General features: G+C 44.6%; 1 protein-coding gene across 1 annotated transcript in view; it reads left to right on the top strand.

The window, feature by feature from the left end:
• SLC26A3 (solute carrier family 26 member 3) overlaps positions 1–23,115 on the top strand; it is a gene marked incomplete at its 5' end in the record, with an annotated part of 31,366 nt that overhangs the window by 1,970 nt on the left and 6,281 nt on the right. Inside the window, 15 exons of the mRNA XM_081958436.1 lie at positions 2,579–2,718; positions 3,078–3,188; positions 5,196–5,353; positions 7,057–7,221; positions 8,135–8,287; positions 11,459–11,541; positions 11,682–11,829; positions 13,299–13,412; positions 13,502–13,579; positions 14,460–14,555; positions 15,416–15,522; positions 17,280–17,349; positions 17,706–17,798; positions 18,524–18,619; positions 22,698–22,931. Of these exons, the coding sequence (XP_081814562.1) occupies positions 2,579–2,718; positions 3,078–3,188; positions 5,196–5,353; positions 7,057–7,221; positions 8,135–8,287; positions 11,459–11,541; positions 11,682–11,829; positions 13,299–13,412; positions 13,502–13,579; positions 14,460–14,555; positions 15,416–15,522; positions 17,280–17,349; positions 17,706–17,798; positions 18,524–18,619; positions 22,698–22,931 (1,846 nt within the window). The remainder of the gene's footprint in view (positions 1–2,578; positions 2,719–3,077; positions 3,189–5,195; positions 5,354–7,056; positions 7,222–8,134; positions 8,288–11,458; positions 11,542–11,681; positions 11,830–13,298; positions 13,413–13,501; positions 13,580–14,459; positions 14,556–15,415; positions 15,523–17,279; positions 17,350–17,705; positions 17,799–18,523; positions 18,620–22,697; positions 22,932–23,115) is intronic.

The raw sequence follows: 23,115 nt of genomic DNA, 5'->3' as shown, positions 1-23,115 counted from the left end.
TTTAAATTGTTTTTAAATATTAATTCTTAATTGCATATTGGGTTTTTACAATTGGGGTATTTTAATGCTGATTTTTAACTGTCTAAATGATGAAATTTGTTACCTCCTCCGTGTATGTGTGTTTTGTATTTATGTACGTTTATGTGCTGTTATTTATCTTCTATGTTTTATGCTCCATTGTACGCCGCCCCGAGTCCTACTTGGAAAGGGAGCGGCTAATAAATCCAAATTATTATTAATTATTATTATTATTATTCTATTCTATTCTTTCCTGTTCTATTCTGATTTCTCCTATTATATTCTACTCTGATTTATCCTATTTTATTCTATTCTATTCTGATTTCTTCTATTCTATTCTTCCCCATTCTATTCTGATTTCTCCTATTCTATTCTATTCTATTCTATTCTACTCATCATTGTCAGGTTTACAAATCAGGTTGGTGCGATTATACGGTGGAAACCTGGGCGAAGATATTCCTTGACCTGATTCATCCATGGTCATAAGCCAATGTTTCCATTTGAACTTACTGACCACAATAGAGCTAGCTGAATTGTCACAAAAGACACAGAAATAACCCACAGAGGTCAACGTCTAGATCAGTGGTAGTCAACCTGGTCCCTACTGCCCACCAGTGGGCGTTCCAGCTTTCATGGTGGGCGATAGGGATTTGCTATAATTCTGCTTTATAAATTTTATAAAGTAAAGTTACTTCCCTACTTTATAAATCACCATTAATGTGGAACCGGTGGGCAGTTAGAAAATTTTACTACTAACAGAGGTACAAAAGTGGGTGGTAGATATAAAAAGGTTGACTATCCCTGGTCTAGATTCACACCACACATCACAGTCCAACGAAGCAATCTTTGTGTTTAAACAGAACATGAATCCAAGGGTGGGTGACTGATGAGTACAATATTATAGCTTAAAATGGGGGCGATTAATTTGTAGCCCAGATATTGTACAAAGTCAGACAGCGTGGATAGTGGATAGGCTCCATAAGAAGGGTAAAATTCAGTCCAGTGGATTAACTGACCGATCGAGAGATCAGTTAATGGTGGACGATCGTTTTATTGCAATTAAACAACAATGGGTTTTGTGTAGAGAACATCGGGGTGCTGACAAGAAAGGGACAATCCCAGAGGCCTTCTTCTCTTCGGTTGATTTTCATCTTAAGAGCAAAAATATAACTTCTCACCTAGTATCTTAGCAATAGCAATAGCACTTAGACTGATATACTACTGTGTTTTTCGGAGTATGAGACGCTCCGAAGTATAAGACCCACCTAGCTTTTGGGGAGGAAAACAAGGGGAAAATATCTGCCTCCCAGCAATTTGCCTCCTTGCAACAAACAACAAACAGTACAGACAATATACACTGTTTGTAGTGTTACATTTCAGACTATAGTTGTACATATGCTGTTAAAATTGATGTGGCTTTCTGGAAGTATACGTTATTCCCGGCTATTTAAAAGAAGATACAATAGCACTGGGACTCTTCAGATCACGCATTTATTTTAAAAAGCTTCTTCATTTTGTTAAGCTGTCTAGAACAATAATAAAGCAGTCCTAAAAAAATAAATCTAATAATTTGAACATTCTATAGGCATTTATAGTTACTGATTTACCTCCTTGCAGCAAACAGCCTGATTAGCCCAAGAAAAAAAATCCGCCTCCCAGCAATTTGCCTCCTGGAGCAAACAGCAAGTTTCACTTTCAATTTCTCCCGATCATCAGCTGTTTCAGGCTGCAGGGATTGCTATAGCCCAGTGATGGCGAACCTTTTTGGGCTCGCGTGCCATAAGTGGGGGGAGCGCAGGGGGGGTCGTGTGCGGGTGTGCAGCACCCATAATGCAATGCGTGACACACACCGCATGTGCATGCGCGCACTACAGGCACTTCCCCCAATTTTTTGCCTGCTTTTTCCCCCTCCCCAGGCTCCAGAGGCTTTATAGGAGCCTGGGGGAAGGGTGAAAACAGCCTCCCCTGCCCCCCCAGAGGCCCTCCGGAGGCTTCAGGGACCTTCAGGAGGCTTCCCTGAAGCTTCCGGAGCAATCAAAACGACCCTCTGAGCTTCCGGTTTGCTCGGAGGGTTGTTTTGAGCGCTCCGAAGGCTTCAAGGACCTTCGGGAGGCTTCCCTGAAGTCTCCGGAGCACTGAAAACAACCCTCCGAGCAAACCGGAAATCTGTTCCCGAACCTCCGGTTTGCCCATAGGGCCATTTTCTTTGCACTCCGGAGGCTTCGGGGAAGCTCATGAAGCCTCCGGAGGGCCTCGGGGGGGCAGGGGAGGCTCTTTTCGCCCTCCCCAGGCTCCTATAAAGCCTCTAGAGCCTGGGGAGGCTCTGGAGCCTGGAGCAAACCCGAAAAGGTTCGCCATCACTGGACTAGACATACCTACTTCCTGCAACCGTTCATCGTATGGTTTAGCCTCCAGTCTTCTAATCTAATCAGTCCCCTCAACACAGTTGCAACTCTCCCAGCTAGCATAGCCCATATTAGTAGTAGAATATTTGAAGGATTCTGGGATTTTCTCTTTGTTCCCATGAAAAATGTCCGTATTCGAACGGTTGTCTTTTCAGGTGTACTCCGCGAAGAGTCAAAAGTGCCGCTCTTCGTTTGTTTCCTGTGGCTTCCTGGTTACCTGCGTATCAGATCAAGAATTGGCTTCTTAGCGACATCGTTTCGGGGATTAGCACAGGGCTGGTCGCCATCTTACAAGGTAGCGGTTTTAAGTTCTGTTTAATAAATGCGGAGGGTTTTTTCCGCGCGAAATGCTGTCCTCACCACCTCGACTTACGGCCACGAATGACCCAACATTTCTCTTGCTAACCAAGAGAAAGTGAGTTTCGTCCCATTCTGCGACCTTTCTTGCCACCGTTGTTGAGTCAACCACTGTTGTGGTTAAGTCACTAATACAGTCGTTAAGTGAATCTGGCTTCTTTGCTTGTCAAGAAGGCCATGTCACTTTTTTTCAGTGCCATATTAACTTCGGACGGTCGCTAAGCGAAGGGTTATAAGTCGAGGACTATCTGTACTTTTTCACTCACATTATTATTATTATTTTCTCTTTTCTTGAAGGCCTAGCATTTGCTTTATTGGCAAATGTCCCTCCAAGTTATGGACTCTACGCAGCCTTTTTTCCTGTGGTTGTATATTTCTTCTTTGGCACTTCCAGACATATATCCGTCGGTAAGTTGAACTAAACCCCTGTTGAACTTGGGGCGAAGTCTTTAATTAGCCTCACATTATAACATCCGCCAGCGAACCGATGATCAAATTGCATAGTTTATGATCAAGTGCAGCCGAGAAGAACCATAAAATATGAACTCAGGGTCCAGCACAAACCTTTGTGTCATAATCACATACAAGGCAGGCAGCAGAAATATGTGGCATAGGGTGATTTTTATGGCTGTGAGGGATTATCAAGCATGAGCAGGACCTAAAATTCTATCAAAAATAGATGTGCCTGCACAGAACAATATTATGTCTTGATCAAATGTCTCAACATCTTCATCAATGATTTGGATGAGGGAATAAATGGGGAACTCATCAAATTTGCAGATGACACCAAGCTGGCAGGAGTAGCCAACACTCCAGAAGACAGGCTAAAGATACAGAAGGATCTTGATAGACTTGAACATTGGGCACTATCTAATAAAATGAAATTCAATGGTGAAAAGAGTAAGGTTCTACATTTAGGCAAGAAAAACGAAATGCACAAGTACAGTGTAGGTGGTACCTTGCTCAATAGTAGTAACTGTGAGAGGAATCTTGGAGTCGTAGTGGACAACCATTGAAATAGGAGCCAGCCGTGTGCAGCAGCTGCCAAAAAAGCCAACACAGTTCTAGGCTGCATCAACAGAGGGATAGAATCAAGATCACGTGAAGTGTTAATACCACTTTACAATGCCTTGGAATACTGCATCCAGTATGCAAAAAAGATGTGGAGATTCTAGAAAGAGTGCAGAGAAGAACAACAAAGATGATTAGGGGGCTGGAGGCTAAAATATATAAAGAACAGTTGCTGGAAGTGGGTATGTCTAGTTTGATGAAAAGAAGGACTAAGCAATCTTCCAATATCTCAGGGGTTGCCACAAAGAAGAGGGAGTCAAGCTATTCTCCAAAGCACCTGAGGGCAGGACAAGAAGCAATGGGTGGAAACTAATCAAGGAGAGAAGCAACCCAAAAATAAGGAGAAAATTCCTGACAGTTAGAACAATTACTTAGTGGAACGACTTGCCTCCAGAAGTTGTGAATTCTCCAACACTGGAAGTTTTTAAGACAAGATTGGATAACCATGTGTCTGAAATAGAATAACAAGAGTCAGAAGGGACCTTGGAGGTCTTCTAGTCCAACCCCCTGCCTAGGCAGGAAACCCTTCACCACTTCAGACAAATAGCTATCCAACATCTTCTTAAAGACTTCCAGTGTTGGGGCATTCACAACTTCTGGATGCAACTTCTGTTGCACTGATTAATTGTTCTGTCAGTAAATTTCTCCTTAGTTCTAAGTTGCTTCTCTCCTTGACTAGTTTCCACCCATTGCTTCTTGTTCTACCCACAGATAGGTATAGGGTTTAGGGTTTCCTGCCTAAGCAGGGGGTTGGACTAGAAGACCTCCAAGGTCCCTTCGAATTCTGCTATTCTATTCTTGTCAGAAAAGGAGAACCATACCAAGATGGTTACCGTATTTTTCGGAGTATAAAATGCACCTTTTTCCCCACTAAAAGAGTGCGGAAATATTGGTGCATCTTATACACCAAATACAGCCATTTTTAGCCTCCCGAAGCTTCTTTAGCCTCCGCATCCCATTTTTGCGAAAAAACGGAGGCTTTTTTGCCTTCCCTCAGCCCTGCTGAAGCCTGCATAGTGCTGCTGGGGGCTGAGGGAAGGCAAAAACATTTTTTTCTAACTTACCTCTTCAAAATCTTGGTGCGTCTTATACACCGGTGCGTCTTATAGTCCAAAAATACGGTAGTTACAGTGGCGATAATGAATGCTCCCACTGGGAGATCTCCTTAAGGACAGATCGCCAGGGAGAAAATCTACCAGAGTCAACAATGGCTCTCCATCATCCATCATCCTGTTCAGGATTGCGATAGCTTTCTTAGTGATGGAATCCTTCGCTAGGTTGGGTGGTGCAAAAGCCATGGGAACTGTTTGATAGACGGATCAATCATTCAATCGTGTCACACAGGACCTTTCCCCATCCTGAGTCTGATGGTAGGAGGAGCAGTTATAAACATGGTCCCGGACAAGCCTGGGAATGCAAATGAAGCCATGAATAATTCATCGCTAAACCAGGAAAGAGTCATGGTGGCCCTATCCGTCACTGTCCTAGCTGGCATCTTTCAGGTAAGCGTTTTCTGTATGAATGCATTCCCCCCCCCACTTTTTTTTTAGCATTTAAAACTATCCCAAAGCATGTGCCAATGCCCAGACATTGTCCTGTCCTTCTCTTTATCTCAGATGAGTGTCTGTTAGGTACCATCACGAGATCTTCCTGTCCTGCCCTCAATGGAAGTAGTAACTACAATGCAGAGAAAAGGTTGCAGAATCTTTAGTTCAGTGGTAGGATTCCAATAATTTAACAACCTGGGGAAAAAACTACAATACATAACATTACATATATTAACCGCAAGTAGAATCGTTTTAGCACAGAATTGGAAACAAGCAGATATTCCTCCAGACTCAGTTAAAAAGAAGGAAAATCTATGAATGTGCAGAAATGGATAGACTGTCTATGGGAATGAAGGAGAGGGAAGAAACCGAGTACTATCAAATTTGGAATAGATGGTATTCCTGGCTTGAGAGTGAACGTAAAACTTAAGGTATAAACGGTAAAAGTATAATATATAGGATATAAAATTTATAAGAAATACATGACGTCGATTCGTGAGTAGATGTTATTATAATTTAAATAAGGATATAACTTAGGATAGTGAAATTGAGATAGAATTTTTTGTAAATAGGATTGTTACGAAAGATATTGTATTATTATAAACCTTTCACCCCTGCTCCAAATCCTCAGGATTATTTCACGAAAGGAATAGTCGTAAATTGAGGACTACTTGTATCCAAAATTCACAAATTCCTTCCTTCTGTTGCATCAAAAGAAATTGATTTTGAAAAGAACTCGGAAAGAAGCTGATTTTTGTAAAAGAAAAAAAAAAGCAGCCAGGAGAGAAGACAAAAGAATTCATTATTATTTACTATTTAAATATTACTTTTTATTACTTACATAGCAACCCTATATTAAGTAATATCCTACAAATGTAGGAGATGTAGAAGAAGGAATGGCAGAAGCTGGTGATGGGGTCAAAAGAGGACCAGCCTAGAATCTCTACATAGCCACAAACGACGCAAGTCCAGCCTCCCTTGAATTCCATTAACCAGTATTATCTGTAGAGATTCTCAGTCATTCAGGTCGTGGTTGTCCCAAAAGTGCTTTTTCAGCAGACAACTGGACTTCCTTGTTTTTTCCTTTTGAAGACGTTTCACTTCTCATCCAAGAAGCTTCTTCAACTCTGACAGGTTAGTGGGGAATGGAAGGATTTATATTCCTTGCAGACAGCAGGACAAATTGCAGAGTACAGGAACCATTTGAACCACAGGACACAGATAAATCTCCAAGTGGCCTCAACGACCCTCTAAAAAAGGATGCAAATGACCAGCTGTCTGCAAGGAATATAAATCCTTCCGTTCCCCCACCATCCAACCAGAACTGAAGAAGCTTCTCAGATGAGAAGCAAAATGTCTTCCAAAGAAAGTCCAGTTGCCTACTGAAAAAGCACCTTTGGGGCATTAATCTGTATCCCAATTCCAAGCAGGGACGAACTGTTAGTTAAGAATATTTCAAAGTGTATAGGCTTTTAGTAATAAATCAGCTTAATTAAACCTTTACATGTGGACACATCTTTCGCCCCCGATACAAAATGATGATTTCTATTCCAACAAAAATAAATCACCATTGTTTAATTTTCAGTTTTTCCTGCCTAACCATCGAGATTCTCATTTCTTTTTTTTCCATCCCTAACGTCCTTATTCTTCTCTTCCAGTTAGTCCTGGGTGCCTTACGCTTCGGCTTCATCGCCATCTATTTATCTCAGCCATTGATCAGCGGATTTACTACAGCTGCCGCGATACACGTGTTTGTGTCTCAGCTAAAGTTCATTTTACAACTACCCGTCGAGCCGTTCAATAAGCCACTGGGACTCATCTGGGTGAGTGTTGCAAACCCCGGGCCCTTATTTCTCAGGAAACGTCTCTGATTTGTTGTCATGCGTTGTTGCCATATTGTAAAGCAGCGGTCACCAAGTGATGGTCCATGAGAACATTTTGGTGGTTTGCAGAAAAAGTATTTTCATTTTTTATATTGCACTAAATCAGGGGTCCTCAAAGTACGGCCCCTGGGCTGGATACGTGCAATTATGTGTTTGTGTTGCTGCAGAGAGTCTCCCCCTTCGGGGTCTTTTTGTAGGGGTCAGAAATTCTGACTTGGGGTCTGCTTCAGCCTCTTGGTGCAGGGCTTTGGGTGAAGGCTGGAGGGAAGTGCCACTGAGCAAAGAGCCAGAGCTAGCCTGGGGTAATTCTGAAGCTGTCTTCACACATACCATTAAGCCATGATTGTTTTTGATCATGAATAGGCCAGCATGAAGCCACAGTTGCTCATGCAGTCAAAACATGTGTTATTTAGTCCCATTTTCCTTTTTTTTAAAAAGCTTCTCTTGCTTTCGCTTCATGGTTAGTTAGTGGCTTGCAAGAAACCAACCCGCCAACCGAGAACAAACTAGGCAGTCAATAACAATCCACTTGTCCTCTGTGTGGTGAGATCAACAAACCACAATCAATGCCCATGCTAAGGCATGGTTTTGCACTGATTCTATGTTTCAAGAACCCTCGGTAGTGGTAACAACAACCAACTCTCTTTTCTGTTTAATGTGACATGCAAAGTGGAGCACTTCAAAACACAATTTGTGATATTCATTTGTCGTTTGCAATCATATTGCGCAGAGGTGGGTTTTACATAAGTTTACCACCAGTTTGCTGCTTGCTTTGTTGGCGAGCACGTCTTCCGCGCATGTGTTTTGCTCGCGAGCGTGTGTCGATACCCAGTCTGTTCTTCCTTTTTAACAGACCCTGGAAAGTATATTTAGCCAAATCACCAATACCAACATTGCGGATTTAGTCACCGCCCTCATTATCTTAGTCGTCGTGACTGTGGTCAAGGAATTGAACGACCGCTACAAAGCCAAACTCCCTGTACCGATTCCTATTGAAGTCATTGTGGTAAGAATATCTCCTTTCCGTTTGCAAGCTAAAGTAATGTTCAAATCATTGTAATGTTTTGTTTTTTTAAAAAAAATCAGATGTTTTGGGTTCTGTTCACATCTAACGTTTGTTCAAATAGTGGCGTCCTCGGTTGGGTTAAAAAAAAACACAAAATGGCGCCCGCAATCACACGAGTGAAGCTTTTTGTTTAAGATGAAGCACATAAGAAAAGAATGAAGTTTCATCCTGGCCACCATCTTGATTTCTGTGAACTGACTGCCTGTGGGGGAAAAAAAAAACCCAGAATTTTGTCACTTTCCACATCTGAAACCAGGGTAAAGGTAAAGGTTCCCCTCGCACATATGTGCTACTCGTTCCTGACTCTAGGGGGCGGTGCTCATCTCCGTTTCAAAGCCAAAGAGCCAGCGCTGTCTGAAGACGTCTCCGTGGTCATGTGGCCAGCATGACTCAACACCGAAGGTGCACGGAACGCTGTTACCTTCCCACCAAAAGTGGTTCCTATTTTTCTACTTGCATTTTTTACGTGCTTTCAAACTGCTAGGTTGGCAGAAGCTGGGACAAGTAATGGGAGCTCACTCCATTACACAGTGGTAGGGATTCGAACCGCCGAACTGCCCCACCTTTCTGATTGACAAGCTCAGCATCTTAACTACTGAGCCACCAAGCTATAAGAGTATAAACAAATGGTGGATTCCTTAGTGCTCTCAGAACTTGGTTGTTTTCTTAAAGACGTTTCATTACCCAACTAGATAACACCATCAGTGAAAGGAGTTAGACTTAGAATAACTTCATTGTAACCTTGAACGTACACTAATCGGCATACATTAAAATGAAACGTGTTTGCTCTCTGTTTTGTACACAAGTGGTTTGCCCTGTCAGTGTTGGGAGGGAGTGTTCTTGGTGCTTCCTTAATTAAGCCATTGTTTAGTGTTGGCTTGTTTTTCTGAGTTGGTAGCATCTTGATTGTAGTATTGTTTATTTCTTGATTGTGGTCTATTGTTAAAATTGATGTTCATCTCTGTTCATTTGGCTGTTGATCGCTGACAAGTGGGAAGTTTTGGTCTTTTGATTTCTTTTTTTAGCTTTCGGATTGTCTCTTTTGAATGGTGTGTATATGTTATTTATCTCTATGTGCCTGTTGATGGCTGATTTCTCTGAATGCGAGACTTCCAGGAATTGCCTAGCATTTTTGGACTTGACTTAGTTTGTGTTCATCGTTTAATTAACCCTAACCCTAACCCAATTAAACCTACCGTTAGGTTTGTCCACGTGTTGAGAAATTAAAGAGTTTTTATCATGCTCCTGATTGCTAGTTGATGATCCTGGCTGCGCTCGGCTAATCTTCTGCCTGTTTATCCTACACAATATGCTGTCTAGCTTTGCCATAGCTTTCCTCCTCAGGAGCAAGCGTCTTTTAATATCTTGGCTGCAGTCCCCATCTGTGGTGATCTTGGAGACCAGGAAAATAAAACCGGTCACTACCTCCATTTCTTTCCTATCTATTTGCCAGCAATTGAGAGGGCCGGATGTCATGATCTTAGTTTTCTTAATGTTGAGTTTCAAGCCAACTTTTGCACTCTCCTCCTTCACCCGCATCAAGAAGCTCTTTAGTTCCTCTTCACTTCTATTTTAAGCTTTTACTTAAAGGACCTCAAATATGAATAGCTAAAAATTGACATTCCTGGGTTATTTTACTGCACTGTAAGAAAGTGGGTTGTATTCCAACCATCCCTTAGCAAAAGCTCTTTGAATACAAGAAAAAGAAAAGGAGATATTGTGCTGTTCCTTTGCTAAGAGAGAAGGTGTTTTGGACCAATCTCAATTGTCACCTAATGAACCTCTCCATAATATAGAAGTTCACCTTACTTGGTTTGTGGTATGAACTGCAGCCTAAGTTTTTATTTTTCCCTCTCTAACATCTTAAGGCTTTTCCTTGTAATTTATGAGGGCATAAATCTCATCCCTGTGGTGTTTAGCTGCTCCTTTGGGCTAAACGTTGTGCTTAAACCCTGTACTTTAAAAAATATACTTCAAGATGAAGTTTTTAATCAAGAGCCACTAGAGAGCAGCAAATAGATCTGCGTGTATTTGCTGCCATCTGGTGGTCAATCAGATCCTTGCGTAGTAGATACTCTAAAGATAAGTGGATAAAGGTTTCTTCCCTGTTCAGTTGCGTCGGACTCTAGGGGGCGTTGCTCATCTCTGTTTCTTGGCCGCGGGAGCCAGCGTTGTCTGAAGACATTTTTTGTGGCCATGCGGCCAACATGACTACGCTAAGCCACAATGAATATTGTTCCATTCCCACCAAAGTGGTACCTATTTATCTACTTGCATTTGCATGCTTTTTCGAATTGCTAGGTGGGCAGGAGCCGGAGCAAAGAACGGGAGCTCACCCCATCACACAGCACTAAGCTCTCAAACTGCCGTCCTTCTGGTTGACAAGTCCAGCATCTTAACCGCTAGGCCACCACGCCCAGTAAATGCTATAACCCTGACCTTAATCAACCCAAGTTGTATTTTCCTCATGAGTGAAAAATTAGTTTGTTCCTCAGTTGGAAGAACTCTCAATTTCCCACAGACACAAAAAGGAAATGACCCCGTAAGCCCTTACTGTTAAAAACATCTCCATGAATTCAAACCCGCAAATCGGAGTTCAGGTTTCAGAGATGTTTTCAGGCGTGAAGACAATGAAAACCGTAACGGTTTTCCTCCATCATTCACGGTGAAAGGACAGGCTAAAATGAAATCGGCAATAAGTCTTTCTTTAAGAACTTGCACTGTATACAACAAGGTGAAGGTAAATAGTGAAAAAGCCCCTTAAATGGGTGAAATCCTCCTGGTTTGGCACGGTTCAGACGAATCAGTAGGGGTGACTGTCCTTAGTTCTGCAAACCAGTAGTAAAAAAATAGCTTCCAACGATCACGGGACTCAACTGTGAGAAAATAGAAGCTACTTTTAAAGCTTTTTTTGCCCAAACCAGCAGGGGAAAAAATGCTTTAAAAAGCTTTAAAAACAGCTGAAAGTGAAAAAAAGAGTTGGCCACGCCCACCCAGTCACATGACACCCCTACCAAGCCACACCCACAGAACGTGGGGGGATTAGATTTCACCACTGCCCTTAAATACTTGTAAAGCTTTTTAAAATTGTTTTGTTGTGCTTTTTTCCAGACAGTTATAGCAACTGGACTATCTTACGGCTTTAATTTCAAAGAAATATATGGCGTAGATACGGTTGGGACATTAGATAGCGGGTAAGTAGACATGATGCCGTATATATATATATATTAATGGAAACAGATAGCTTTTAGGTTGTTATTCCGCTTCCTACTCAAATTTAGCCACCATTTGCCCACGTTCTCCCTTTTAAACATCTCCTGTGCCTTCACTCTAGATTTCAAGCTCCAGTTGCTCCCGATCTCAAGTACTTTGAAGGTGGTCTGGGAGACAGTATCTCTATCGCCATCGTCGGCTTCGCCGTTGCCTTTTCGGTGGCGAAGGTTTATTCCATTAAGCATGATTACCCCATAGATGCCAACCAGGTAAGCATCTAGCAAGTGCCGGATCTGCCACTTCGCTCCTGCTACTTGCCTTGCTCCAGACCAGCCTGCCGTAGACGTAGGGAGAGGTGGGAAACCCATGGGAGCGGTGTGCCAGGGGTGTCAAACTTGATTTTATTGAGGGCCACATCAGGATTGCATTTGACTTGAGAGGGACCGGAAGCGCCGCAGTGAGACAGCCGGGGAAATCGTGGGCTCTGAAGAGCTCCACGTAAATCCTGATTGACAAATTGTCTTCGGACCAGAATCTTCCTGAAGGGAGGGTGAAGAAGGAGCTGCATCTTGATCAATTGAAAGGAACAAAACTGGTTCCTCGTAGGCCAAAGACTAGCTCTCTGAATCGGCGGCGGGGGTGGTGGGCCTTGTAAAATGGCCACTACAAAGCTGGGGCATCCGGATGAAGTATCGGGCAGGAGCGATGTTTGGAAGAAGTGTGGAGATTCTGTTGAGAAGATTTAAGTAACCAATTGATACAAATTTGAATTGGGAATTGGGAAAGGACCTTGCAAGCAGAAAATAGTATTAGCGGACAGATTGGGAATTTTGCGGAAAGAAAAGAGAGAGGGGGGGGGGGAAATGGCGATTTAAACTTTTAAGCCCAAAGAGAATTGTCTGCTTTAAATACGTTGGAGACAGAAATGAGAACTGGCTAACCCACGGGAACAAAAAGCTTTGAATTTGAATTGGAAAAGACTGTGATTTTAAATGGAGACTAACGGACAATTGGAAACCTCGCGGAAAGAATGAGGGGGGAAAACGGAGGCTAAAATATCAAGACTAAGGGTTGTGTTTGACTTCGGGGGCTGGCTGGGTGTGGCCAGCTTGACATCACTCATGTCAGGGACATCTGTGATGGCCCAAGTGCTCCGCCAGCAAAAACAGGCTCCCAAAGTCCGTTTTTGGCCGCGATGGCCTCCTGCAGCCCTCTGCCAGTGAAAATGGAACTCGGGAGGGGGGGGCTGTGTGCATCCCTTGAGCTCTGTTTTCTGGAAGAAAGCAGCAGCAGGCCATTGCGGCTGAAAATGTAGCCTGGGAGAGCCGCAAATGGCCTTCCCAAGCTCCGTTTTTGCTGGCAGAGGCACCGTGGGCTGGTTCTTCGCTGTTTCCAGGGTGGCCCGTGGGCCAGATCTAAGCACCCAATGGGCCAGATTCGGCCCACGGGCCTTGAGTTTGACAACCCTGCTCTAAGCAGCTTGCGCTGCCAGAGACAACACTTTAAGGACACTTAAATAAGAATGCAACTGGACTCCAAGGACAGCAGTTCCGAAAACATCTGGTTCGAATATGATGGGGATACAAGAGGACTAACAAGTGAGCAGGGGTGGGAAACTGGTGGCAAGTCACTTTTTTCAGTGCCGTTGTGACCTGGAACTGTCACTAAGTGAACTGTTGTAAGTCAGGAACTATCTGTATGACCTTGCAGTGTGTATGTGTATGTGTGTGTTTTAAAGGAATTGGTTGCCTTTGGAATCAGCAACATCTTTGGAGGGGTGTTCAAAGGATTTGCGGCAAGCACTTCGCTCTCCAGGTCTGGAGTGCAAGAAAGCACCGGCGGGAAGACACAGGTATTTCCTGATTTCAGGTTTTTGCGGTCAATCAATTACCCAAAGTTGTTTTAGAGGAAGTGTGTTGACCAAGGCTTTTTGTCCTGCAGGTTGCTGGACTTCTCTCAGCTATCATTGTCATGATTGCTATCTTAGCCATTGGATATCTCTTGGAACCACTGCAAAAGGTACCGACTTTGGGGCCTAGTGGTTGGGTTGGGTTGCATTGGGCTGGATTGGATGGGGTTATGTTGGGTTGCGTTGCATTGGGTTGGGTTGGGTTGGATTGAGTTGGGTTGAGTTGGGTTGGGTTGGGATGAGTTGAGTTGAGTTGGGTTGCATTGGGTTCGGTTGCATTGGATTGAGTTGGGTTAGGTTGGGTTGGGATGAGTTGAGTTGGGTTGCATTGTGTTGGGTTGCATTGTGTTGGGTTGCATTGTGCTGCATTGCATTGCATTGGATTTGGTTGGGTTGGGTTGCATTGGGTTGGGTTGGGTTGCATTGGGTTAGGTTGGGTTGAGTTGGGTTGGGATGAGTTGGGTTGGATTGGGTTACCACAGGTGGAATCCTTTTTTTTAACAGGTAGTCCTTGACAATTGAGCCAACAACTGAGCCCAAAATTTATGTTGCTAAGTCAGACAGTTGTTAAATGAGGTTTGCCCCATTTTACAACCTTTCTTGCCACAGATGTGAAGCAAAACACTGTGGGTGTTAAGTTAATCACATGGTTGTTAAGTGAATCTGACTTCCTGATTGACTTCGATTGTCAAACGTCGCAAAAGGGGATCATGTGACCCCCAGGACACTATGACCATCCTAAAAATGAGTCAGTTGCCAAGCCTCTGAATTTGGGTCATGCAACCATGGGGATGCTGTTATGGTCGTAAGTGTGAAAAATGTTCATAAGTTACTTTTTTTCAATTGTAACTTCGGACGGTCATTAAACGAATAGTTGTAAGTCGAGGACTACCTGTGCATTGAGATATTCAAATCTCCCTCTTGCCTCGCTTTACGTCTTGTATTGTGGTATTCTGTCTTTAAACGTGTACGTTATTCTTTCATCGACAGTCAGTTCTTGCAGCTTTGGTCCTGGGCAATTTGAAGGGGATGTTGATGCAGTTCAAAGAGATTGGAGTTTTGTGGAAAAAGGACAGGTGTGATTGTGTAAGTGACTCCTCACCCAGCAGTGGGTGCAAATATTCAAACATAAACAATATCATTGAACACATCTGCAAGGGAAACAAAGGGAGGGAGGGAGGAATAGCAGTAGCACTTAAAACTTATATACCACTTCACAGGGCTTCATAGCCCTCTCTAAGCAGTTTACAAAGAGAGCCTATTGCCCCCACTTAAGTCACTTTTTTCAGTGCCATTGTAACTTTGAATGGTCACTAAACGGGCTATTGTAATTCAAGGACCACTTGTACTCTTAAATTCCTTGCCTGTCTGCCTACTCAAAAAAGCCACCATGTCTCCATGTCAAACATTGGATATTGCTTTTTGTGTATCAGCAATCATAATCTATATCTATAAAAATGGCTCTGGGTGTGTGTGTGTTCTCCAGCATAACTCTGGAACGCCTCGAACAATTTCAATCAAACTTGGTAAAACAGATGACTTACTCTCTGAAAAAAAATATACTGTGGGGGTAAGACATCCCTAACACTCCTCGGGGTGTGTGTTCTGTTAACATACAGCCTGTTGTGCCTTAAAATGAATTCTACTGTACTGCCGTAAAATGGCTTCTACTGTACAGCATAGTGGGGTTGCCATTGAAATGGCTTCACAGTAATTCCACAAGGGGGCTCCCTCTGGAAAGGGGGAAAATCCAACATTAGAAATTACGTTTAGTCCGGACGTTTTCCCCCTATAAATAAATACCTGGGCAACGCCGGGTTATCAGCTAGTATTTACAAAAATATGTACGTGATTCAGTCAGAAACCCCTTGCTGATCATTCTCTCCATTTTGCTCCTAGTCAAACCTATCAATGGCATCTTCTTTAATGTTTGTTGTTGTTGTTAGGTTGTCTGGATTGTGACTTTCCTGGCTGCCTTTCTACTGGGATTGGATCTCGGCTTAGCTGCCGGCCTTGGATTTGAACTCCTGACGGTTGTATTCCGGGTTCAGTTGTAAGTAAATATTTATTTCATTTCGTCGGCTCCACTTCCTGAAGCGGATTAAAGATATCCAGTCATTTTGAATGCAGTGAAATCTTTTATCAACCGCATTAATTATGGTCCACTTTTTTGGGGGGGGTCACAGGTAGATTTCAGACAATATGCAGAGCAATATACGTGCCATATATTTCTTCTTGGCATGACACTGTAGTATCTCCGAGGAACTATCCCTCGTGGGGCAGCCGTGGGGTACCAAGTGTGCCATCCTATGCACTTGGTACGGGTAGTCCTTGTTTAATGAACGGTTGCTTAGCAACCATGACAGATTCCCCCCCCAAAATACTTAGATTTAGAATAGAATAGAATAGAATAGAATAGAATAGAATAGAATAGAATAGAATAGAATAGAATAGAATAGAATAGAATAGAATAGAATAGAATAGAATAGAATAGAATAGAATAGAATAGAATAGAATAGTAGAATGGAATGGAATGGAATGGAATGGAATAGAATAGAATGGAATGGAATGGAATGGAATAGAATGGAAAAAACAAAGTTGGAAGGGACCTTGGAGGTCTTCTAGTCCAACCCCCTGCCTAGGCAGGAAACCCTATACCGTTCCAGACAAATAGCTATCCAACATCTTCTTAAAGACTTCCAGTGTTGGGGCATTCACAACCTCTGGAAGCAACTTCTGTTCCACTGATTAATTGTTCTCACTGTCAGGAAATTTCTCCTCAGTTCTAAGTTGCTCCTCTCCTTGATTAGTTTCCACCCATTGCTTCTTGTCCTGCCCTCAGGTGCCTTGGAGAATAGCTTGACTGCCTCTTCTTTGGGGCAACCCCTGATGGTTTTTTTCCCAGCAAAAAAGTCTCAATACAAGGGAGACTGCTTGAGATTGCCTGTAGCCGGGGTGGCGAACCTACGGCACGAGTGCCACAGGTGGCACACAAAGCCATATTTGCTGGCACGCCAGTTGTCAGCTCCTGATTTTCGGCCTTCCGGGGGGCTGGGAGAGGCTGTTTTTGCCCTCCCTTGGCTTCAGGAAAGCCCCCCGGAGGCTGGGGAAGGCGAAAAACAGGCCCAACGGCCAAAACTGAAGTTCATTCCTGAACTTTCGGTTGGCCCATTGGGTCTGTTTTTCACCCTCAGTTCGGGAAAAATCCATTTCCAGCTTCCGGAGCGCCATCGCTGGCCTATAGAATGACAATGTTGTAACTGACCCGTTACCAAGATTTAACGACTCCCTCTATACCAGGGGTGTCCAAACTTGGGAACTTTAAGACTTGTGGACTTCAACTCCCAGAATTCCCCAGCCAGCCATGCTGGCTGGGGAATTCTGGGAGTTGAAGTCCACAAGTCTTAAAGTTCCCAAGTTTGGACACCCCTGCTCTATACAGTATTTGCTAGAAGGTCATTACTTTGGAATCCAGCAAAGAATATTCCCAAATTCTGCATAAGATGGTAATTTAAGAGATAATAGAGTGTTGGGAGAAATGTCCTTCTGGGTTCAGTTCCAAGTGGCTCTGCCTGAAGGAGGTCGATCTTTGTTATGTAGAATAGACTGGCTCAGGCCTTACTGGCTCATTGACAAAGGTGTGTTTCTGCCTTCCCTTTAGGGAAAATATTCTTCCCTTTTAATATTTTGTAAAATATCTCATTTTTCCAGGAGAGGGGTGGGTGCTAACTTCCTACAGTAGATATAAGCAAAGGTTCACCTCATGGGAATAACATTTGCATTGATCAGTTCCTTTGCTTCTCTTTTCAGTCCAAAATGCACACTTTTGGCTAACGTTGGAAGAAACGACATCTACAGAAACAGAAAAGACTACTCAGATGTAAGAATTTGACGTTGCGCTGGAGTAATTTAACATGGGTGGTGCGGTGGCCCAGAGGTGGAGCTCTCGCCTCACAATGAGGAGGCTGTGAGTTCAATCCTAGGTAGCGGCAGTTATTTCTCTCTCTGGGCACAATGAGAATATATCTGCTGAACAAAACTCCGCAATGGCAACATGAAGAGCATCCGGCCAGTAAACACTCTGATAGCTCCAGTTAGTTGCCCAGACTCCACTCTGCTAGGAATTACTGGGTCATCAAACAACGTTACAAAATAATTGGAGTAATTTAACATGCACATTTTTTGCAATTTTGAGTGCCTCAAAATTAACGTCTTTTTTTTAAAAAAAATCCCTAGATATATGAGCCAGAAGGAGTGAAAATTTTCAGGTGCCCATCACCGGTCTTCTTTGCCAATGTTGATTTTTTCAAGGAAAAGTTGACTGCTGCGGTAAGCATTTCGTATCATTTCAATGAAAATATTTCCCATAAAGCGTGCAATTTTTAAACCATATACATAATTATCTTTTAGACCTCACAAACATTTGTACAATGTCCCCCCCAAAAATCTACTTTCTTTTTCCTTAGGAACTATTACAAATGTTGTGTGTGAATGTTTGAAGTTAGAAATTCAAAAGGTCAAAGAAATCTAAGATTGTTATATAGGGAGTCCTCGCCTTACAATAATTCACTTAGTGACTATTCCAACAGCACTGAAAAAAGTGTCTTATGACCTTTTTCACACTTATGACCCTTGCTCCCTAAGGTCACACAATCTAAATTCAGATGCTTGGCCACTGACTCGTATTTATGACGGTCGTAGCGTCCTGGGGTCATATCCCTTTTACGACCTGACAAGCAAAGTCAATTGGGAAGCCAGGTTCACTTAACAACCATGTTATTAACTTAACAAGGGCAGTGATTCACTTAACAACGGTGGCAAGAAAAGTTGTAAAATGGGGCAAAACTCACTTTAAAACTGCCTCACTTAGCGACAGAACGTTTGGGCTCAATTGTGGTCAAACGTTGAGGACTACCACTGCAATGAAACATATAACTAGAATTTAATTTAAATCAAGTCCGTGTTCTCCACTTAAAAAGAAACTTAGAACATCCTAGGATGATTTTAAAAATAATAACCAGATATCTGCTAAGAACAATTGTTCCATATTTCAGGTTGGTTTTAAGCCGTTAAGGGTGTTGAAGAAACGCAACAAAGCTCTAAGGAAAATGAAGAAGATGTTAAAGAAAGGAGAACTTCAAGAAACTCCAGTAAGAATCCTTAATTATTTAAATGGCAGCAGAAAAAATATGCCCAATATTTCATTTCATTTTACTTTGTTTTGTTTTGTTTTATTTTAATTATATTTTATTATTGTTATTATTTTATTATTTTATTTTACTTTTCCTTACTTTTTTACTTTACTATTTTAGTTTATATTAGTTTATTTTAGAAATTTATATTGCTGCCTATTCTCACATGCTGATTCAAGGTGGCTTACAAGAATATAAAAACCTCACATAAAAAACAAGAAAACCAATAAAAGGGAGAATCATAGAATAAATTAATAAAATAATATAATAAAATAACTCCCCACCCCTGTCCTGGCAACATCATACGAGCCGTTTAATGGGCTCCATCCCTCTCTGGGTTCCCCAGGCCCACAATACTGCAAAATCTCCATTCCCTCCCCACCCCGCTAACCTGCTTTCCAGCTCCATTCTGTGCAGGGCAACAAAAGAAGACCCAGCCAATCAGCTGGGACTCTAATCAGCAGGGACTCCAATCCGCTGGGGCTCAGGAGGAAGTGAATAGATGGGGGCAGGACAATGGTGGGTTGCAGGCGGTATGGGCGTACTGGAGCCACCCGGAACACTGGATACCGTTTGGCCCACCCGCCTGCCCGAGCTTTACCGGTCTTTTAAGGCTTCTGCAGTTCTACGCAAGGCGCGTACAGTGCCTGCGAGACTGTCCGCTGAGCAGCTGGATGGTCGCGGAGTGTCACAGAGGGTCACGGAGGTGCTAAGATGCTGCGCGCATCCATGTGGACGCTGCCGGGCCCGTTCCAACCGTACCGGTTGGAACGGGATCCGGAACCCACCACTGGGGCAGGGCCAATCAGAGGTGGTATTTGCCAGTTCTCCAAACTACTCAAAATTTGGCCAGAACCTGTCAGAACTGGCTAAATACCACCTGTGCACACTGAGGTCTACATAAAACCAGGCAGGCCACTGCATCTTTCACCAACTGGAACTTCCGGCTGCTCTTGAAGGGCAGCCCCCCGAAGAGTGCATTACATGCGTTCTCTTTATGTACAAGGAAAGAACTTATCTTAAATTTCAGAACTGGCTGGTCAAGTGTTCAGATTTCTTTTTTGGGGGTTAAGAAGCATTCTGAACATTTTCCTTCTTCCATCAGCCCCAGGCCCTGGGTAAGGGTGGTGGGGTGGCGGTGGTTATTCAGGAATGTTTAGAGCCGAGGGAGTTCACTGTCCCTCAGATACCCGGGTGTGAGTCCTTTGGTGTGAACTGGGGCCCAGGGAGGCAGTGGGGCTTGCTGATTGTATACTTGGCTCCTCGCTATGCATCAGCAGCCCTGCCCGAGCTCCTCGAGCTAATCTCAGCGACGGCAGTTGAGACTCCCAGACTTTTGGTCATGGGGGACTTCAACTTGCCGTCAACGGGAGCGGCTTCCGAGGTGGCTCGGGAGTTCATGGCTTCCATGACGGCCATGGACCTGACCCAATTAGTTCAGGGCCCCACTCGCGAAGGGGGCCACACACTGGACCTCATTTTTGTATCTGAACAGTGGACGAGTGATCTGGGAATAGGGGACTTAGTCATCACGCCCCTGTCATGGTCAGATCACTCATCCCTCTGGCTGGACTTCCATGGCGCTATCCCCCACCGCGAGGAGGCGGAACCAGACTCTACAAGCTGGTACCGCCCCAGGCACCTGATGGAATCGGACAGATTCCAGACGGAGCTTGGGCCAATACCTGTAGCCCTGTCCCGCTCCCGCTCCGAGGACCTAGTGACTGCCTGGAATAGGGCGACGACTGGGGCCTTGGACCGGGTTGCGCCTTTGCGACCTCTCCTGCGGCATCGACCCACCCGGGCTCCTTGGTTCACTGAGGAGCTAAGGGTGATGAAGCGCCACAGGAGACGTCTAGAGAGCAGGTGGAGGTCCACACGCTCCGAATCTGATCGAACACAGGTAAGAGCCTATTTGCGGACTTACCTTGTGGCAATAAGAGCGGCCAAGCGTAGATATTGTGCCGCCCTTATTGCGTCCGCGGATAACCGCCCTGCCGCCCTGTTTCGGGTGACCCGCTTCCTTTTATCGCAGGGGACGCGGGAGACACCCTTACAGGGAAGAGCAGAGGAGTTTGGGGAATATCTCCAGGACAAAATTGATCAGATCCGGAGCGGATGGACCTCCGTCAGTGGACCAGACGAGCCGTCAACAGCAAGTCTTGAGAGACCATTCTGGGAGGAGTTTGACTCTGTTGCCCCCGAGGATTTGGACAGGTTGCGTGGACGGCTGCGGCCCACCATATGTTCAATGGACCCGTGCCCCTCCTGGCTGGTACTGGCAGCCTGGGAGGTGACACGAGGCTGGCTTCTGGGCCTGGTGAACACCTCATTGGGTGAGGGATACTTACCAACCGCCTTGAAAGAGGCGGTGGTGAGACCTTTGCTCAAGAGACCTTCGCTCGACCCAATGGAGCTAGCTAATTACCGTCCAGTCTCCAACCTCCCCTTCTTGGTGAAGGTTGTTGAGAATGTGGTGGCGCAGCAGCTCCCACGACACCTGGACGAATCCGACTATCTAGACCCACGCCAGTCCGGCTTCCGACCCGGGCACAGCACAGAGACAGCCTTGGTCGCGTTGGTTGATGATCTCTGGAGAGCCAGAGATAGGGGTTGTTCCTCTATCCTGGTCCTATTAGACCTCTCGGCGGCTTTTGATACCATCGACCATGGTATCCTATTGCGCCGGTTGGAGGGGATGGGAGTTGGAGGCACCGTTTTGCGGTGGTTCGGCTCCTACCTCTCCGACCGGAAGCAATGTGTGTTGACAGGGGGGCAGAGGTCGTCCCTGAGGCCACTCACTTGTGGAGTGCCACAGGGGTCGGTCCTCTCGCCTCTCCTGTTCAACGCATATGTGAAGCCGCTGGGTGAGATCATCCGTGGTTTTGGGGTTGAGTACCACCTGTACGCTGATGATACTCAGCTGTACATTTCAACCCCAAACCACCCCAACGAGGCTGTCGAAGTGATGTCCCGGTGTTTGGAAGCCGTCGGGGTCTGGATGGGGGACAACAGACTCAGACTCAACCCCTCCAAGACCGAGTGGCTGTGGGTACCGGCACCTCGATTCAGTCAGCTGACACCATCGCTGGCCATAGGGGGCGAACAACTGTCCCCTGTGGAGCGGGCACGCAATTTGGGCGTCCTCCTTGATGCCCGGCTGTCAATGGAGGACCATGTGGCAGCCGTGGCAAGGGGGGCGTTCCACCAGGTTCGCCTGGTGCGCCAATTGCCCCCCCTACTGGACCGGAGTGCCCTGCGCACGGTCACTCATGCGCTGGTGACGTCTCGCCTGGACTACTGCAATGCCCTCTACATGGGGCTTCCCTTGGGATCTTAATCGATCTTAATCGATTCCCTTGGGATCGGGGATCTGCAGTTAGTTCAGAACGCAGCAGCGCGGGTTATCATGGGGAGTACACGTTACTCCCACGTAACACCTCTCCTGCGCGAGCTGCACTGGCTACCTGTGGCCTTTCGGGTGCGTTTCAAGGTATTGATTACCATCTTTAAAGCGCTCCATGGCATAGGACCTAGTTATCTGCAGGATCGCATCCTACCACACACGTCCCTGCGACCTATCCGCTCACACAGGGAGGGACTCCTTCTGGTGCCGTCCGCTAGGCAATGCCAGCAGGCGACACCTAGGAGTAGGTCCTTCTCTGTGATGGGCCCAACCCTCTGGAATGACCTCCCCCCTGATATTCGAACTACCACCGACCTCCGTTCCTTCCGTCAAAAATTAAAGACTCATCTATTTCAATCAGCTGGCCTGGCACTCTCTTAGTTTTATCTCCTGGGGATATATTTTAATTGGGTTTGGGTATTTTAATTGGGGATGTTTTTAGGGTTTTTATAATATATTTATTTCTTGTACAGCCTTATCTCCTCCACCCAAATGTATTTAACTGTTTTATATTATTGTATTTTTATCTGCATTTGACTGTACACCGCCCCGAGTCCCTTTTTGGGAGAGGGGGCGGTTTAGAAATCCAAGAAATAAATAAATAATAAATTTCTTTCTTTTTTCGTTCAGAAAGGTTTTCTCTGTACCGTCACCAGTGCGACTGATTCGGAGGAAGAGCTGGACAACAACAGGATTGAAGAATTGAATGAACCCATCAATATCAAGGATTTTCCGATTAAGATCGACTGGAACGCCGCCCTGCCTCCCAACATCAATGTTCCAAGAATTGACGTTCATAGCGTCATTCTTGATTTTTCAGCGGTATCGTTTCTTGACGTTTCAGCCATGAGGATCATCGGAGAGGTAAAATTGTTTTCTACATTAGATAGATGATAGATAGATAGATAGATAGATAGATAGATAGATAGATAGATAGATAGATAGATAGATGAGAGAGAGAGAGAGAGAGAGAGAGAGAGAGAGAGAGAGAGAGAGAGAGAGAGAGAGAGAGAGATGTAGGTGGGTGGGTGGGTGGGTGGGTGGAGGG

This window comes from Natrix helvetica (genome assembly GCF_964273705.1).
Source record: "Natrix helvetica genome assembly, chromosome: 6".
NCBI classification, from domain to species: domain Eukaryota; kingdom Metazoa; phylum Chordata; class Lepidosauria; order Squamata; family Natricidae; genus Natrix; species Natrix helvetica.
This window is presented reverse-complemented; position numbering and strand designations above follow the sequence as displayed.